The sequence below is a fragment of the Chiloscyllium punctatum genome, chromosome 41, assembly GCF_047496795.1.
Source record: "Chiloscyllium punctatum isolate Juve2018m chromosome 41, sChiPun1.3, whole genome shotgun sequence".
NCBI lineage: Eukaryota > Metazoa > Chordata > Chondrichthyes > Orectolobiformes > Hemiscylliidae > Chiloscyllium > Chiloscyllium punctatum.
In genome coordinates this window covers 26336466-26356292 of record NC_092779.1, presented here as the reverse complement: position 1 = coordinate 26356292, position 19827 = coordinate 26336466, and the positions used below count along the sequence as shown (strand labels likewise).

Genomic DNA, 19827 nt, shown 5'->3' with positions numbered 1-19827 from the left:
ATTTATATTTGCCAGGATTTGGTGTTGGAGAGACTGTTAGGTCTGAAGGTTGATAAGTCCCCGGGGCCTGATGGTCTACATCCCAGGTACTGAAGGAGATGGCTCGTGAAATCGTGGATGCGTTGGTGATTATTTTCCAGAGTTGGATAGATTCAGGATCAGTTCCTGTGGATTGGAAGGTGGCTAATGTTGTGCCACTTTTTAAGAAAGGTGGGAGAGAGAAAGCAGGAAATTATAGACCAGTTAGTCTGACCTCAGTGGTGGGAAAGATACTGAAGTCTATTATAAAGGATGAAATTACGACAAATCTGGATAGTAGTAACAGGATAGGTCAGAGTCAGCATGGATTTATGAAGGGGAAATCATGCTTGACTAATCTTCTGGAATTTTTTGAGGATGTGACTCTGAAGATGGACGAGAGAGATCCAGTAGATGTAGTGTACCTGGACTTTCAGAAAGCTTTTGATAAAGTCCCAGATAGGAGGTTAGTGAGCAAAATTAGGGCGCATGGTATTGGGGGCAAAGTACTAACTTGGATTGAAAGTTGGTTGACTGATCGGAAACAGTCGTGATAAACGGCTCAATTTCAGAATGGCAGGCAGTGACCAGTGGGGTACCGCAGGGATCCGTGCTGGGACCGCAGCTATTTACAATATATATTAATGATATATAAGATGGTATCAGCAATAACATTAGCAAATTTGCTGATGATACTAAGCTGGGTGGCAGGGTGAAATGTGATGAGGATGTTAGGAGATTACAGGGTGACTTGGACAGGTTAGGTGAGTGGTCAGATGCATGGCAGATGCAGTTTAATGTGGATAAATGTATGGTTATCCACTTTGGTTGCAAGAACAGGAAGACAGATTACTACCTAAATGGAATCAATTTAGGTAAAGGGGCAGTACAAAGATCTGGGTATTCTTGTACAGCAGTCAATGAAGGTAAGCATGCAGGTACAGCAGGTAGTGAAGAAGGCTAATAGTATGCTGGCCTTCATAACAAGAGGGATTGAGTACAGAAGCAAAGAGGTTCTTCTGCAGCTGTACAGGGTTCTGGTGAGACCACACCTGGAGTACTGTGTGCAGTTCTGGTCTCCAAATTTGAGGAAAGACATTCTGGCTATTGAGGGAGTGCAGTGTAGGTTCACGAGGTCAATTCCTGGAATGGCGGAACTACCTTATGCTGAAAGACTGGAGCGACTGGGGTTGTATACCCTTGAGTTTAGAAGACTGATGGGGGTTTTTGATTGAGACATATAAGATTATTAAAGGATTGGACACTCTGGAGGCAGGAAACATGTTTCTGCTGATGGGCGAGTGCCGAACCAGAGGACACAGCTTAAAAATACGGGGTAGACCGTTTAGGACAGAGATGATGAGAAACTTCTTCACCCAGAGAGTGGTGGCTGTGTGGAATGCTCTGCCCCAGAGGGCAGTGGAGGCCCAGTCTGTGGATTCATTTAAGAAAGAGTTGGATAGAGCTCTTAAGGATAGTGGAATCAAGGGTTATGGAGATAAGGCAGGAACAGGATACTGATTAAGCATGATCAGCCATGATCATATTGAATGGCGGTGCAGGCTCGAAGGGCAGAATGGCTTACTCCTGCACCTATTGTCTATTGTTTTTAAGGTGAGAAGAAAGATTTTTTGAAAAAGACATATGAGGCAATTTTTTTTTACAATGGTTAGTGTGGAATGAACTTCCAGAGGAAGTGGTGAATGCAAGCACAGTTACAACATTTTAAAAGGTGTTTGGATAAGTACATGAATAAGAGAGGCTGAGAGGGAAATGGACCAAGCACAGGCCGGTGTGACTAGTTTAATTTGGGAATATGGTCAGAAGGTTAGATTCCTGAAGAAGGGCTTATGCCCGAAACGTCGATTCTCCTGCTCCTTGGATGCTGCCTGACCTGCTGTGCTTTTCAAGCAACACATTTTTCAGATATGGTCAGAAGGGACTGGTTGACCGAAGCATCTGTTCCCTTGCTCTTTGACTCTATGACTTAAAAGGACAGTACAAATGAGAATGGTGAAAGGTAATGCAAAAACGTTTAAGAAAGAAATCAGTACAGTTATGAAAATTAAGTAGAATTGCGACATGAAAATAACAAATATTAAGTAAGCAATGTTAGACATATCAGGGACAAACATTAAGTTATGATCAGTAAGGAATACATGAGTTTAAATCTGAAGTGTCAGAAACATTGCTTAGTTTTTTTTTAAACCAGCAATATTAGCATATTGGGATTAAAGAAGAAACTGAACATTTTAACATAGGTTGGAGGGAGAGCTTGGTAAACCTACAGGCTCTGATGGACTACATCCATCAGGGACTTTTGGACATACTTCCAGATATTGAGTAAAATGGAGCAAAGACAGTAGAGAACACAATTTGACTTGAACAGGTGGACATCTGCAAAAATAAAAGACAAACTTGATGACTGCCCCAACTACTTGTTAGTGGATGCAAGATGCACATTGAAGCCACATACATGCAAATTACACATCGGCAGTCATCCAAACCCTTAGTCTATTTGCAAATTCAAACATGGACATGCATGACAACAACTGTTGAAAAATATTATGTGAAATGAGAATTTCTAGCCAGTATCCACAGTAGCAGAGAAACTGTTGTATCTCTGCAATTGGAAGCTTGTATGACTTTCAGGAATAGAGGCGTTTCTCTGATGCTATGGATGCTGGGTCAAGAATACAAAACCCAAAAAGCTGGAAACTGCACCAGGCATAAGGATCCTCATTTGTGGAATGGCAGGTTCACTTGCAAAACCAGACATTTGGTCTCTTGAGGTGTGACCCTGAACAGCTTGGGAGGTAAATAATTATGGAGATGATAATGTGGTGGTGATACTCTGCTGCAAAGAACCACATTTCACCCCTCTGCAAAGAACCACAACCACAAGGACTGAGTTTAGAAGCGGAATGGGAAGTCTACAGTAACAGCTGTCAATATTTCTTTGCTGGAGATTGGATGTGGGGTGTTCTAAAAGTTCCTGAGTGTAGGAATCACTGCCCCTAGTATTTATTGTCCATCCCTATTTGCCACTGTAGGTGATGAGCTGACAACTTAAACTGCTGCAGTCTGTGTAGTGTAGGTACACTCAGTGTTACTGGGTGGAGGGGGAGAAAGAGTTTCAGCATTTGACTCAATGACACTGAAGGAATGGTGATATGTTTGTGAGTTGGGAGGTGTGTGACTTGAAGGGGAACTTGCAGGTTGGCATTCCCATGCAATTCCTGTTTTTGTTCTTCCAGGGAGTAGAGGTTGCATGTATAAAAAGTTTTTTGGCCTTGTTGCAAAGCGTCTTGTAGATGGTACACAAGTAATCTGTAGTGGGGCGAATGACTGAAGGTGAGGCACTGAACAAATGGGCTGCTTTGCCTTGGATTAAGTCACATGCAGGATTGAAGAAGAAACATTATCATGGTTTCCAGATGCAGGAGCAGCAACAATAGGATAAAGTCTTAACAGACCATCTGGCTACTTTCTCACTGCATGCTGATAGGAGGCCTTGCAACACCTTGGACAGTAACTCAACTCAGCCTGGAATCATAAGCAATAATATTCTAAGAGATAAAAACAATGACTGCAAATGCTGGAAACCAGATTCTGGATCAGTGGTGCTGGAAGAGCACAGCAGTTCAGGCAGCATCCAAGTAGCTTCGAAATCAATGTTTCGGGCAAAAGCCCTTCCCGAAACATTGATTTCGAAGCTACTTGGATGCTGCCTGAACTGCTGTGCTCTTCCAGCACCACTAATCCAGAATAATATTCTAATGCAGATGAACTAATTTTGAAGCTAAATGCAATTACATTTGTAATGATCATATATAATCTAATGATTTTAGGTGTTGCATGGTCAATGTGTTATGTGATGCAATCTCCAGGATTGCTGACTAGCTGGTTGGAGGCAGAGTGCCATTGGACTACAGATGCTGGATTCAGTTTCCATTCCCATAAAGTTTTACAGTTTTTGTGTATTTGTGTGCAGAGCAGAGGAGCACAGCAGCGTGTGAAAGTGTCTGCACAACAGGATGGGTCTGGTCTGTTTGCAGGCATCAGATGCAACATAATAAACACAGGCCTAGTCCTATTGATGTATAATGCTATAATTTTCTGTTTACATAGTCTAGTCCCTTCATCAATTTTAGTAACACCAAAAATGTTGTTTTTCTGCATTACTAGGGTAGAACAACTTTCTCCATGAGACTATCACAACAGTCAAAGGCCCTTTAAAATTAATGTTAATTCTACCGCTGTACCTTTTAGGCAGCATCCAGTCTTTGAGATGACCCAGAATTGGACTGCTCATTCTGGATGAGGCTTAACTAAATTTTAAATCATCCTCTGAGGGCAGTTGTATGAATATGGAAAATGTTTTAGGATACCTGTCTCCCTAATTTGTCACATAATGACTAATGTTTGCTGCTGATTGGATTAGGATGAAGTCTTGAGAAGAACTGTTTTGAAATAGTTTGGTGATGGGAAAAGAAAAGCTCAGAAGGAAGGATTGTTTTTATACCATTTGGGCTTTCCAAATCTTCTTTTTTTTTGTAGTTCTGCATGGGTTGTTAATTTCATCCTCTTGTATGGGTTGCCCATTTTCTGCACAGTCGGTGCTGTTCTATGACTGGCACAAAGGATAAAACTTGCCTGCTGAGACTTGTTATTTTCATCCTGTTTGGGAGTTGCTGAACAAAATTAAGTAAGACTTGGTGCTAACTGCTGCACAGCATGCTAGATACCATCTTTTTATGATTGCTACAGAATCATTAAAGAAGCTCTAAAGGAGAATCATTCAACACCACAACTAGACTTGGAGGAAAACATCAGCCCTTTCCTTTCTAAGTGTGTCCCTTCCTATGAAGTTTAATTTGAAATTTTAAAGTGAAAATGGGGGAGGCAAGCTCAGCAATTTGTGAACATACGAAGAGAATGGGCTTGCTAATGTTACATAAGTGACCCTTCTTCAGAACTGCAAGATAAATTAAAATCCTTGATGGGAATTTTCAGAATAGAAATCATTAGAATTCCCAACAGCGTGGAAGCAGGCCGTTTGGCCAATTCAGTCTGCACCAACCCTCTGAAGAGCATCCCACCCCCACCCCCACCTTATCCCTGTAACCCTGCACTTCCCATGGCTAATCTGCTTAGCCTACACATCCGTGGACACGATGGGCAGTTGATATGGTCAATCCACCTAATCTGCACATCTTTGAACTGAGGAGGAAACCCATGCAGACACTGGGAGAATGAGCAAACTCCACACAAACCGTTGCCAAAGGTTGGAATTGAACTCTGGTTCATGGTGCTGTGAGGCAGTTGTGTTAACTACTGAGGCACTATGCTGCCCTAGATTTGTCACAATCCTAATAGGAAGAGCACCAGAAACTGAGCCCTGCTATTTGAAGACCCAAGTCACAAATATATGAATAATCATCTTAGTGATTTTAAGTTGGTCAATTTGCCTGTTGATAACCTGGTATCTCAATTCAGTGGCTGGTCAGTTAGACCTTGGTCTTTGCTTGAGGAGTTAGAAGTTTTTTTTTCGAAGATGTTGATTACTGGGTTTCTTCCAGTCACAGAGAGAGACTGACCTGTCTTTGCTTACAGCCTTTTAGTGGCCTGAGTGCAACTTTCCTCTTGTTTCTAAATTCTGAAACAAACTGAAAATTTTGTAGAAAAGCTGATGAGGCAGATTTTTTTAACCAAGACACTTATTGCCATCATATCTCAAGTGTCAAATTCAACACCTCCAAAAGTTATGATCTGGTGGAACAATAAATGAATAGTTTGCAGTTCCAGTTTGACCTCCAAGTTGCGCTTTTAAGACGAGACTGATTTAATTCTTTTGCAAGACAATAGTGTCTAGATTCTAGTTTTCTGTTTATCTATTCCAAGTAAACCTTTACAGAATGGACAAACTAAAGGGGAATCTTGTATTATATAGTAACCAACAGACATTATCTCTTACAACTTGCTAAGATTTTTAAAAACTGCCAATCAATGTTTTAAAAAAAATCTCTCCCAAGTGAGAGTGTTAGGGAGATTGAACACAAAATCTAGATTGGCTCTCCTGGTACTGCAACAATACATGGTGTTGCACTTTTGAGTAAGATTAAATAAAAAGTTCATCTGCTCTCCTGGTTGAATAGAAAAGAAAATCTCATTAAGTTATTTGAAGAAAGTAAGAGAATGTGTGAGCTTGCATTTTCCCTGGTATTCTAGTTTTCAGTTGCTATTAAAAAGGTCAACTTTTCTCTTTAGAGATTTTTTTTCAATATTTTCTGTTTTAGATTCTAGGAATTTAAGCATTCTCTTTTTTTTATTCTCTTGTAGGACCTGGGTGTTGCTAGCATTTATTGCCTGTCCCTAGTTGCCCTTGCGAAGGTGGAGGTGAACTGATTTCTTGAATTGTTGCAGTCCATGTGTTGTAGGTGGGCCCACATTGCCCTTAGGGAGGCAATTGCAGGATTTTGACCCAGTGACAGTGAAGGAACGACAATACGAGTGACTTGGAGGGGAACGTGCATGTGGTGGTGTTCTGTGTACATGCTGCCCTGGTTTCTAGATGGAAGTGGATGTGGGTTTGAAAGGTGCTGTCTTAGGATCTCTGAGTTTTGCTTTCACATACAGTTTTTCCTGGAGGATATTACTTTGGAGTTAAAATGACTATCACTGTTTTTTTGGCGGAGGGTGACTTAACCTTTTTAGAGGTTAAAAGGTTAACAGGTTTTAGCACATCAAAACAACAGACGATTGAACTGTATAACGCACAAGAAGTAATGTCTGAGCTGTACAGTGCTCTGATCAGATTGTAACTTGAATGCAGTATCCTGCTCGGTACGTTGTGATACAAAGTAAATGTTGAAGTGCTGGTGGCGATGTTTAAGGACACTTGCAATCAGCCTTGTGGCTATTGGTCTGTGTTGTGAGGAAAGATTGAAGAGACTAATCACCTCAGGCTTGGTATATGAGAAATGATCTCGTAATTAAACAAGTTACTATAACAAGAGTCGCTCCAAAGCTGTGTGTATCAAAACTAAGAATCCGTATTTTAGGATAAATATTAGGACTGTCCTCATACACCATTAGAAAATTCCTAGATTGGAAAGTCGATTTTAAATCTTGGAGTCTTCGAAAACAAATAGATGAAATCTATTTGGATGCATTTAGAGGCGTGAAAGGCTTTCCTCATCTGTAATAATCTTGTGATCTGTTAATTTTCAACCACTTCTAGATCGAGGCTATGCCAATCTTAAAACATTAGTTTAAAGAAATGGGCTTTCTAATTGGTCATTCCCCAGTCTGTGTAACCTTAGTTGTTCTTTCTTGATGCAGTTGGAAACCAAGCATGTGGATAATAAAAGAAAATCAGCCAATGATCGCAGTCCCTGAGATTGCACATGTATGAGCATAAAGTGAGACTGGAGTTGGGCTGTGCTGTGATGCCTTGTCATGAACAGATAATCTGCCCCCACTTTGGCTTTTATATTTAAGAGGATAGTGGAATTAATTGTGGTGAAGAGGAGAGGATGTTCTGCAGCCGCTGTAAAACTCTAACCTTCTGAAACCATACAAGACTTCCAATTTACTGCCTTAGCGTTCACCTGGTGTAAAGTCAGTCAGCTGTTTTGGAATATGAACAATATTCTTTTCCATTTACATTTATTCATAATATCAATGTTATGCTCAGGCTGCAAATTGAAAGTTTGCCTCTGTGTCTTATGTTGTTACATACAATGACATCATCAGAAACTGGATGCTGCCCAGAACACTCTTTACTTGTTGAAGGTCTGCCTATCCATCAGTATCCAAGGAGCAGGAGAATCGACATTTCGGGCATGAGCCCTTCTTCAGGAATGAGGAAAGTGTGCCAAGCACACTTTCCTCATTCCTGAAGAAGGGCTTATGCCCGAAACGTCGATTCTCCTGCTCCTTGGATGCTGCCTAATCTGCTGCGCTTTTCCAGCAACACATTTTCAGCTCTGATCTCCAGCATCTGCAGTCCTCACTTTCTCCTATCCATCAGTAACCCACTCTGTAAATTTATAGGATACAAAGCAGAACCTCCTATACCCACAGTCTCTAGAAGGACCAAGGCTGCAAGTACATAGGAACACTTTCAATTCCAAGTCAGGCACCTTCCTGATATGGAAGCTTCTGACTGTTTCTTCATTTTGCTGTGTCTATATTTTAGAATTCCCAACTTGACATGGCTATTGGGAGTACATTTTAACCACATGGATATAATTGTTCAGGCAGCTTAATACTACCTACGTGTGGTTATTGAGGGATGTGCAATTAATACCAGCTTTGGTGATACAAAAACATTCACAATCTGGGTCCTGTCACTATTGGGCAGTCAACCCAGTTCAACCCACCACCCTCTTCCTGACACATAGCTTTTACTCCTGTTTTTAAACTGTTTCTACTTGGAGCATTTTTAAAAAAACTACCTTGGTTTACTCACAGAATTTTGAATTTGGTGATTGTGTTACTGCCTAGCCGCTATCTATTTAATGTTAATGGAAGTCTCGATGGGTGACACATCATATTAATGTTAAATTATGTGCTAGAAGGTTTTGTTATGCCTGTATCGTGTAACGCTTGAGCTGAAATTTCTCACTGCTATTCATCCCAAAGTTTCCTGCAGTCTAATTCTGAAAAACTTTCATTTCCATTCCAACAATATTCCTCTTGTGCAGCCCTTTTAATACCAATATCTGTAATCTGATGTGCAAATAAAGCCAATTGTGAATAAAGTTGTATTTTCAGCCATAACACTAATAACTGGTCTGTTTGTCCCTTTATCTTATTGCTATTTATAGGTCATGGCCATGTTCAAATTGGTGGCTGTGCTTATCTATGTAAAGTAGTTATTTTTGACTTGTAAACACACTGAAGATGTGAAATGAGCAATGTAAATGCAGATTCTTGTATTTCACTCCCACGCTCACAATATTTTCCTTTTGTCCTTCTCATCTCCCACATCCTCCTATGATTGCCAACTCCACATGGATTTATTGAGATATTTCATCACATGATCTGCTGACCTCTTCACTTTGACCTTAGTCATCTGATACCTATTTTCCATGCATTGACTTCCTGCACCAATTGGAAATTAGACAGCCTCTCCTATCTAATTGAATTATGTTTAAAATATTTAATACCCATGGTACTGTTTCTTTGGGTTGCAGATACCATTATTCCTGAAGATTTCTGTGGTCCTGGAGTCTTCCAAATTCAACCTGAGGGAATTGGCAATTCCTTTTTTTAACCCTTAACTTTTCTTCCTTCCTCTGTTTATTTCTCTCGCTCTCTTCATTAGTTTGTTGCACCTATTAATTCAAGGCTCTCTTGGAACTATAGGAGGTGGAGATTGGAGACCAGAGTGTGAATTAACAAAGCTGCTACACCCCACCCCACATAGTATACCTGTTAGTTCTGGCACTAAGCATATTTTTGACAATGTTGTGTTTTATCTCTCAGATTTCCTAAAACAGTCCTGTGGTAACTTTTCCAGATGTAGTTGGTCTTTAGCCTCTGGCTTATTGAATTCTTCTATTGTAATAACCTCTGATTTCTTTCCTCTTCTACATTATATCTCTCAGCAGGATAATTAGAAAATATTGCCCAAGTGAGCAGGTGGGAATTGAACCTGGGTGTCCTGGCTGAGAGGTAGGGAAACTACCACTGTGTGCCAGAGGGACCTTTTCTCCTGTTCTTCACTTCTACATCATCTCTCTCTCTCTCTCTCTCTCTCTTTTTATATATATATAGAGAGAGAGAGAGAAAGTAGGAATAAAACGGATTTCGATACTACTAAAATTGAATCTTCCATATCCAAATGGATATGGTTTGTCAACTGTACGTTTTAAAGAAATCACGCATGACTTTCCTTTTTCTTTTTAAAAGAAAAAGTGCTTTACAAAGTATCCTGTTAATAAATGAAGATACAGACTTTCCTGAGGCCTGGCCCAGTTGTAGATGGCAAGAAACTTTTTTGCTTCAGTTCAGACAGTAAAGCCAGGACACCTGAAGTCACATCCTGAATCAGTAAAGTGTTCTGCCCAAGATGGGTGGAGAATGGTGATTTCCATATAAGGCAACGTGTCACATGGTTAGATCCAAGCAATAGAACTGAAACAGCAAGTTCACTCGAGACGAGTTACTGAAGTCCACACACATGGTGTAAAAATGCCGACTAACTTTACTGTTCTGCCTGTGGACGATGAAGGAGCCCCAAAGGAGGGTACAAGCCTCGCTGCAGAGAACGACCCCGAAGTACTTGCATCTGGTGAGTGAACAAGTTACAAACAAAACCCTACGGGCTAGAGCTAATGCTTTGTTGAACAATGGAAAAGCAGGTTGGAACAAGCAGGTGTTGGGATCCTCCCACACAACCAATTTGAGAAGCAAGAATTTTATATCTTCGACAATTAACTTAGATTTGTCGTGAAGTTCTGTTAAAGAGTATCAGTACTGATTTTTGTTTCTTATAAAGCATATCTGTGAACAGTGAACTGCAGCCATATCTGGAAACTCCAAACAGAGCAGCATGCTTGATGTTAAGCTTATCTGTTGTATTTTTCGGTTATTTCACTTACCCGTATACCTTGATTTCTAATAAATGTGAACACATGGTTTCAGTCGTAAAGTCTTAGTACCCCGGTTTACTTGTTAGTCTCCATTTGCCCTGTTCTGTGCTTGTAAGCTCTTATTCCTTTCAAATCAAATATTATCTGACCCAAATATCTTTAAAGTGACTGGACCACATTCCGCGGTTTAAGGAGGTAGTGCCTGATTTGATGGAAGCAAATAATTGGAGTCTGTAGATATCATTGAACTGAACTTGAGGCTAATATTTGATGTTTTTTTAAAAAAAAACTACATCGTGGTGTGTTGCAGGCAGTATTTTGTTTATGCCAAATCCTTTTATTTTGAGACCTGTGTTTTGATGTGGAGACCTATCTCTCTCTCAAGTTAATTGAATAGTGCAGAGTATGAGTTACAAATATAATTCAAATGTGTTTAGATTTGAATGTAGCACCTCAGGAAGGAAGATGCTGTCACTGCACAGATTCTCCACAATGTGATAGTGAAGTTCAACAACAACTGCTTTGATTTATGTAGCCTCTTCAAACAGTAAAACATCCCAATGTGCTTCGTACAGAATGAGCAAACAATATTAGATAGCGAGCCACCTGAGAAAGTAATGGAGCCAATGTGAGATTAAGGACAAAAGATATGGTAATGTTTAAGAGGAGGATTTGCCCTTGGTTGGTGAAGACATGTGATGTGAATACATTTACAATGCAGAGTTAGGTGAAGACCTGGAACATATTACAGGTGATGGTGGAACTGTGGTGACAAAGGCTTGGCAGCAAGGCCTTTTGAAGGCTTTGCCATAACCAGGGGCTGATGTAAGTCAGTGATCAAAGGGGTGATGGAGGAATGGATAAAGATGCTGACAGCAGAGGATTGGATGACCTCCAAAATATGAAGGTTAAACGTGAACCAGCAGGAGTGCCTTTTGAGCAGCTGAGTCTAAACATAACCAACATATGGATGAGGGTTTTGGCAGCACGTGAGCTGAGGGAGGGATATAGTTGGGAAATATGTAATCTTAGTGATGGTGGAGGTACATGGCAGAAATTCATTGCCAGACTGAGTATGACGCCAGTATTGTGAGACAAAATAGAGTGTGTTGCTGGGAAAGCACAGCAGGTTAGGCAGCATCCGAGGAACAAGAGAACGACGTTTCGGGCATAAGCCCTTCATGTAACAGTCCGGTTCAGCCTGAGAGTTGTCAGGGAGAATAATGTAGTCACTGACCTGTTCTACATAGTTTGTAGTGTTGAGTGTGAAGAATGGCTATCAGCTAAGGAACCTTTTCCTCATCCTGTGCTAGATGTCTGGCAAACCTGACAATTTAGAGAGAACAGGTAGGTCAGGATATTGGTATGGCTAAAGAATTGGACAGGAAACAGCAAGTGTGGACAAGAGGTTCTTTATCAGGTTGATAACACATGACCATTGGGTTTCCCAGAGATCAGTGCTGAGACCACAAGTGTTTCACAATATATATTAATGACTTGCAGAAAGGAAGTGAATGTGCTGTAGCCACATTTGTAGATGATGCAAAAATAGGTAACAAGACAAGTCATGTGAGAGTTAGAGATATTGATGTGTTAAGTAAGTGGATAAAATGGAATTTAAATGTGTAGTTCATTTTTGGAAGTGAAGTTTATTTAAATGGTGGAAAATAAGCTGCAACACAAAGGGACTTGAGGGGGACTTTGTACAAAAAGCGCACAGGTGCATCAGGTAATCAGGGACGCTAACGGATTGTTGGCCCTTATTTCAAGGGGGGCCTGGAGTATGAGTAGAGAAATCTTACTGCAACTGTACAAGGTGATGGTGAGACTACATCTGGAAAACTGTGAGCAGTTTTGGTTCCTGTATTTGAGGAAGGATATAATGTCATTGGAGACAGTTCAAAGAAGGTTCACTGGGTTCATCTCTGGTGTGGAGAGGTTGTCTTATGAGCAAAGACTAAAATGGTTGGGACTTTTAAAAGTTAAGGAAGTTGAGAGGTGATCTCCTTGAAACCAATAAAATTCTTAAGGGGCTTGAGAGACAAAATGCTGAGAGGATATTTCCCCTCGTGGGAGAGTCTAGGAGTAGAGGACATAGTTTCTGAATTAAGGGGCACCAACTTAAATCTGAGATGAGGAATTCCTTCTCTCAGGAACTCCATGTCACAGAGAATGTGGGAGCAGAATTGTTGTATATGTTTTAGGCTAATTCTTGATCAGTAGTGGAATGATGGATTGAAGAAAAGACAGGAATGTTGAATCAGCCATGATCCTATAAATGGTGAAGCAAGCTTGAGGGGAAAAATGGCATATTTCTGTTCCTATTTCTTGTGGTCTGACAAGACATTCTGAACGAGAGCTGGATTTTGCTAACATACAAGATGCTGTGCTTTTGGATGATGATGCTGAGCAGAATGATGTAAATGTGAAACAAGAGTCAAGGATGGGTTTACAGTGGTAGAAAGATACACCAGATGCAATGGTGACAGAGAAGGGAGAATAATCTTTGGTGATTCTTTTGCTGTTATTTAATAGCTAAGGATGGAAGTGGATAATTGGTGTCCGGATGGGTGGGTTTGCAAGACATTGAAGGAGCATGGTATAGCTAACTATGTCAAAGACAGCAGGTAGATGCAGTCTGGCAAGGAAGGATAATTTACCCATGTTAAAAAACTGTCCTGAAGTCTCAAATGATGAGCAAGGACAGAAGCCTGATTTGAGGGGTTTCAGCTTGGATTTGTGGAAGAGATTACCACAGATTTTGAAGGTAGCATTACAGCACTTTGGAGAACATCAAACAGTAGTTTGAAAGGATAAAGGGTCAACTTAAGGCATTCGTTGGGCAGCATTTGTTGTGAGAAATAGTCAACATCTCAGACCGATGATGTTTGTCAGTATATTTTGAGGTGGGGTGAGGGGAAGAAAGTTAAGTGTTGTATATAAAGAAGATGGAATAGCGGACTTGTTAAAGAAATGGCAGATTCCTTTATTGAAATCTCTCTTGGGATCTGAAAATTGATTAGTGGTTATGATGTGAAACTGGGCCTGCAAGGTGTTAAAGTGCCTAATCAAAAGATAAGGCTTTAAGTTTGAGACAGCGCATGTGTAGGATGCAAAGGATAGATCAGTGAGTAAAGACGGCAGGCACACTTTCAAGAGGAAAAGACTGAGTCAGTAACATGTCAGACTGAGGGCTTCAGTTGGGAGAGATAGTTGACTGAGAGAATTTGGAGACTGGGGAAATCACCTAATATTTAAAAGAAGAGAAAATATCAGAACTGTTTAGCAATGTGCCAAGTTCCATGAGTTGGAATATTGCGTGCAGTTCTGGTCTCCTTCCTATCAGAAGGATATTGTGAAACTTGAAAGGGTTAAGAAAAGATTTACAAGGATGTTGCCAGGGTTAGAGGATTTGAGCTATAGGAAGAGGCTGAACAGGCTGGGGCTGTTTTCCCTGGAGCACCGGAGGCTGAGGGGTGACCTTTATCGAGGTTTACAAAATTTGAGGGGCATGGATAGGGCAAATAGATAGTCTTTTCCCTGGGGTCAGGGAGTCTAGAACTAGAGGGCATAGGTTTAGGGTGAGAGGGGAAAGATATAATCGAGACCTAAGGGGCAACTTTTTCAGACAGAGGGTGGTACGTGTATGGAATGAGCTGTCAGAGGAAGTGGTGGAGGCTGGTACAATTGCAACATTTAAGAGGCATTTGGGTGGGTATATGAATAGGAAGGGTTTGGAGAGATATGGAAGGGTCTGTTTCCAGGCTGTACATCTCTATGACTCTGTATGATGTATGTAACTGAAACTGAGGTCTATTAGCTTGGCCAGAGAAAAGATGATCTGAGAAAATAATTGGTGTGGCATGGATTGAGGTTGGAAGAAGGAAAAGGATTGATGGATATGGAGGAGCATTAGTATCCCAACAGTTGGACCTTGCTGTACTTCATGTCTGAAAGTAAGGAAAATATATTTTAAAATAAATGATGGATGAAATGGAAGAAAGGACGACTCAGAGAGGGAGACATTGATCCCTGAAGGCATTGAAATCACTGGTTTAGGAAATACTGAGTGTCTTGTAGATATTCTTAATCTCTGGCTGATCCAAAATATGAAAGGTAATTATTTTTCCAGAGCCTCCTAAGGTCTCAACTGCTGGCTGGGGCGTAGGTTGAAAGACTTGCATTCTCTCCTCTGAAGGCCTGCACAAACTAAGAGCAATTCGTGCACTTGGTAGGCCTTTTCCTGAGCTAGAGGGCCACAAGGTAGCAATCCCTCCAGTAGTTGCTGATCAATTGGCTAGCAGCGTCTTTGGGGAGATCTTGGTTGATGCTTGGGATCAAGGATCAACCCAGTTTGCCACTAAGTAATGATGGGAACGGTTTTATAGGGTGGGGGTCAGGGGGAGAGGAGTGCCGACTGTTGGCAGCAGTGGTGAGCAGTGGCTCTCAGTAGGCACTTCTTTCCTGATGTACACCTGTGTCTGATCAGGGGACCTTTTTGAAAGTGTAAACGCCCAGGAGCTCAAGCAGCCCAGACAGTTTGTTTTGCATTTCGTGCACGCTCACGTTGAGCGGCTCACTTGCGGTAGCAGGATGAAGCCACTAAGTACTAATTAATTGCTGACTTAGGACTTTGGGGATGGGGCAGGAATTTCAACCACAAGCCTTTCCACATTATAATTTTATAAGGAAGGTGGCACAATTCAGGTATGTTGCCTAAATGAATGCCCTTCCAACTTCCAAATGACCAAGAGAGCCATAAAATTCCAGTCTAAAAGCAATTTGACAAAACATGGCTTGTATTCTCATAAAGCTTGATGGCTAATTGAGTTTGAGGTCCTTTAAAAATGACAAGGATTCCATGCAGTAGATGAAGGAAGTGGGTGGCACAGTGGTTAGCACTACTGCCTCACAGTGCCAGAGACCCGGGTTCAATTCCCGCCTCAGAATGTGTGGAGTTTGCACATTCTCCCCGTGTCTGCGTGGGTTTCCTCTGGGTGCTCCGGTTTCCTCCCACAATCCAAAAATGTGCAGGTTAGGTGAATTGGCCATACTAAATTGCCCGTAGTGTTAGGTGAAGGGGTAAATGTAGGAGTATGGGTTTGGGTGGTATACGCTTCGGCGGGTCGGTGTGGACTTGTTGGGCCGAAGGGCCTGTTTCCACACTGTAAGTAATCTAATCTAATCTAAATGAAAGCTATAGGTTCTGTTTAAGGAGTCCAGACTAGTAGGACAGGATTAGTGCTAGGCCACTTTAAAATTAAATCAAGAAACACACCTTTTCATACATCCGGTAGTTAGATTCTAAAGTCTAGTTCTTGCAAATGGCTGTGAATGTTAGAATTGCATTTTTCAGGACTTGGATTTTTATTGAAAAGGTTTAGATCAGTCATGCTACAATTTGAATTGTAAAGATCCGAGTGGCTTGATAATGTTCCAAATCTCTCATGTATTCTTATCTTGTGGAAGTTGGTCGTAGGTTGATTCCCTTCCAACTGAATATTTGTGATTAGAATGAATTGATACATAACTGGAACAGATGGAATGTTGTGCCCATGTTTTGGGTGTTAATTGTTGCTGAGAGAACATTTCTGTATGGCAACCCAGTTTGGAAGTCAAAAAGAGTTTTTATGAATCCTGTCTAAAAAATGGTTATTATAGGCACCCTGTGTTTGTAAATTGGGTCTCTATATTGGATACAGGGTCTGGACTAAACTTTTAGAGTTTGTGAGCATCCAGTCATTCTTTAGTTTTCAGTGTATATTAAGGGAGGCTGCTGCAAACAAATCATGAAATATTTTAATACTTCAGTTGGATCGAGGCATTGGAGTGCACCACTATCTTCATTCACATGAACAAGAGGAAGATTCGGATCATTAACTGGTACAGCACAGGTGGTAGCTGCTTGCCCTATTTTCCTTGTGCCAACTCTTTCCAAAAATGATCATCCAATTTTGCGTCCTCCTTACTCTCTGCTCATAGCCTGCAATTTCAGTGTCAATGGCAACTTGTGTAAATGTAGGCCCTTGTGATATTGGCTCTCCTCTTGTGCAAGCAACAGTGGGTGAATGTTGAGATATTTTCCACTGTGCATTGGGACTCTGAAGAAGTACTAACTTAGCCTAATGTAGTGTTTTGACCTGGGAAGTTTAAAGTTCTGATGGATAGAATTATATTGCCCAGGCCCCTTTTTTTTTCTGAACGCCTACAATATTGACTTTGGAGTTTGTGCACACCTGCCTATGTTCTGAGGTGAGTAACTTGCTGCTTGCCTCCCTAAAGCCTGTCCACCATCTACAAGATACTGATGAGGAGAGTGATGGAATAATCTTTCACTTGTCTGTAAATGAGTACTGCTGCATCATCACTGTGAGCTCAAGGTCATCCAGGACAAAAAGCAACCAGTTTGATTTAAACGTGCTTTAAACACTGTGTGTTTTGGGACTAGAGGTGATTAGATTTGGGAAAAACTAAGGCCATGATGGAATTTCAAATTCAGGATTTGAATTCTGAAGTCCAGAATTTGAATGCTTGATTGGGAATGGACATCAAAAGACCTGGCTGATAGGGGAAAAGGACATGACATAATTTAAGATGGGGCAGCTGTGGTTAAGATGATCTCAAGTTTACACAGGAGAATACATCCTGTAGTTCTAGTATTTATCAAATTCCCTTTTGAAAGTTTCTATTGAATTTACTTCCACTCCTGTTCACAAACCTGGCACTAGAGTAGTATCAGACATATCAGCTTCAGGTGAAGCACTGACTAGTTGAAGAGTGGAAAAGTGTAGTGTGTTAGGCCTGCCCAGGTCTGTAACCTCCTTGATCAGGGACTGCCTGTAGTCCCAGCAATGGCCACTGCTTGAACCTGGTGCTGCTGGCCCATCCGAATAACTGACATTTCTGTGTAAGGTGAGGCTCGATCAGGTAGAAGTCTCAACCTTATGTAAGTAATACTGCTTCAAGAAGAAAATGGTTGTGTCGCAGTTTGCTTTTTGGTGGTGGGTTTTTTTAATTGGAGGGAGGTGAAGGGGCATCCTGTAAAATCCAGCCCGTTCTGACTACGGCTGTCCCAGTTCCCTTTTTTTATTCAAGAAAGCTGACAATTCCAATGTTTTTAAGTAATTAAAGGTGAGGATGTGGAATGAAACCAAGTTCAGTGAGGTGCATGCTTATCGTTAAGCTGAGTCACATTGAATGTTTTACTGTAGTGCACAATATTATCAGCAGTAAAGCTTTAAATTACTGAAATGGATTGGAGTAATGAAGACATGACAATAACTAGAAGTTTCTACATGGATAAATTTCCAATTTGGTTTAATTGGCATTTTATAATTCTGATAGTAAATCAGTGTCTGTCCACCATTTTAGATTATCACTGTTACTTAGAGTCATAGAGATGTACAGCACGGAAACAGACCCTTCGGTCCAACCTGTCCATGCTGACCAGATATCCCAACCCAATCTAGTCCTACCTCCCAGCACCTGGCCCATATCCCTCTAAACCTTTCCTATTCCTATACCCATCCAAATGCCTTTTTAAATGTTGCAATTGTATCAACCTCCACCACTTCCTCTGGCAGCTCATTCCATACCCGTACCACCCTCTGTGAAAAGGTTGCTCCTTAGGTCTTTCTTTTAATATCTTTCCCCTCTTTCCCCCCTCTCACCCATACATCTCTACGACCGACCAACCAATGCCCCCCCCCCCCACACACACACACCCCACATGCACACGCACCCGTTTGACCTGTAGATATTTAACGTAAGCTTTCCATTGCCAAACTATTCAATAATTGACTGTATGAATTCCCTTCTTTCCTACAACTTACAAAGTGCTCGACCCTCCTTATTGAGTGAAAAGGTGTGAAATGTGCATTTATGTTAAGAGGTATTAATCTCCACGTTTCCACTATTTGAGACAAAGACTTGGTCTTGCAACCAGGTGACACTGTTCCTGAAGACTTTGGACCCTTAATGTATGCACACATGTACACAATGTGCAATCATTTATAGAACTGCTAACTGTTTGTACATGATGTAATATTACTTCCAGGTAAGGGATTTGCCCTGTAACTTCTATTGCACTAGTAGGGAATAAATCTAAGTACAAGTGGGAGGATAAAATATGTATTCATCTATTTATTTTTAAGCAGCTGAAACAAAAATTACTGAAGACTAAAATGCTTGATTATGTGCACAACTTTATAATAAAAATTTTCACATTTAAAGGGCTGTCAAATTGAGTTTTTTTTCCCTGTTTAAATGGAAATTTACATCTCTGGAAAACCATGAGACAAATGTACAAATGGTCACCTTTTTTTTGAAAGTTCAAAATTATTTTGGCCAGTAGTTTTTGGGAGTCAGTGACAATTGTACTGGTTACCTGACCAGGGACCATTTTTTTTATTATGTATTAGATGTAGTGGCCAGTATTGAGGTCAGTTTTTAGGATGGCAATCTGTAACTGAAGTGCAGAGGGGAAAAAATGCTAAGGCTCCAATTTATGACAGTCTACAGAGGAACCTCAATTATTCGAATGAGATGGGCACTATTTTTAGTTCAGATAATTGATTATTCGGTTAGTTGATTCAATGCCTCTCCGCTGAAGCTTGGAGTTTTCCGAAGATACCTTTTCCTCTCTGTTTCAGCGTTTTGTTTCTGGGCACTTGCTAAGTCTGCTCCCTATTTAGGAGGCTAGGCAGCAGCACGCTGTGCGTGAGACCCTGCCCCCCAACTCCGTCTGCCCCTCTGACCTCATGCACATCTGTCCCCTGACACCCCAACCCCAGCTGCTCATCTGACTCCCCAAGCCGTCCACTCCAACCACATTCTGTGTCCAATCTGCTCCCCTACTCCCTCTCCTCTTCTCTTTTTTTTCTCTCTCTTTTTTCTCACACTCACTCACACTCACTCACACACACCTTTTTACTGCAACTTTTGCTCAGGACAATGTTGGAGAGATTATCTGCGGAAGGGGGTTTTAGGGTACATACTGTAGAACTCCAGGGAGAGGGTGGGCGGTCAGTCATCTGGAGACGGTGCCTGGGCTCCCATCAATGTCCAGCATTGTTCTCGGCAGTATTTCAGCAAGCTAAGTTAGTTTTTAATTATTGTAAACAAAAGATATAGTTAGTGTTGGAAACCCATCTTTGATGTAATGTTTCGATCGGGATCTCAAGATCTCCTTTGGATAGTCCAATAT

At 41.1% G+C, this 19827-nt stretch overlaps 1 protein-coding gene across 6 annotated transcripts in view; it reads left to right on the top strand.

Moving 5' to 3' along the window:
- The window catches only part of LOC140464936 (solute carrier family 12 member 7-like), a 254371-nt gene that overhangs the window by 72905 nt on the left and 161639 nt on the right, over positions 1 to 19827 (top strand). Inside the window, exon 1 of one of the 6 annotated variants that reach the window (XM_072560590.1) lies at positions 10147 to 10321. The exons of the other annotated variants lie outside the window; for them this stretch is intronic. Coding sequence (XP_072416691.1) covers positions 10222 to 10321 — 100 coding nt within the window. The 5' untranslated portion in view covers positions 10147 to 10221. Of the gene's footprint in view, positions 1 to 10146; positions 10322 to 19827 lie in introns of those variants that run through there. 6 annotated transcript variants of the gene reach the window in all.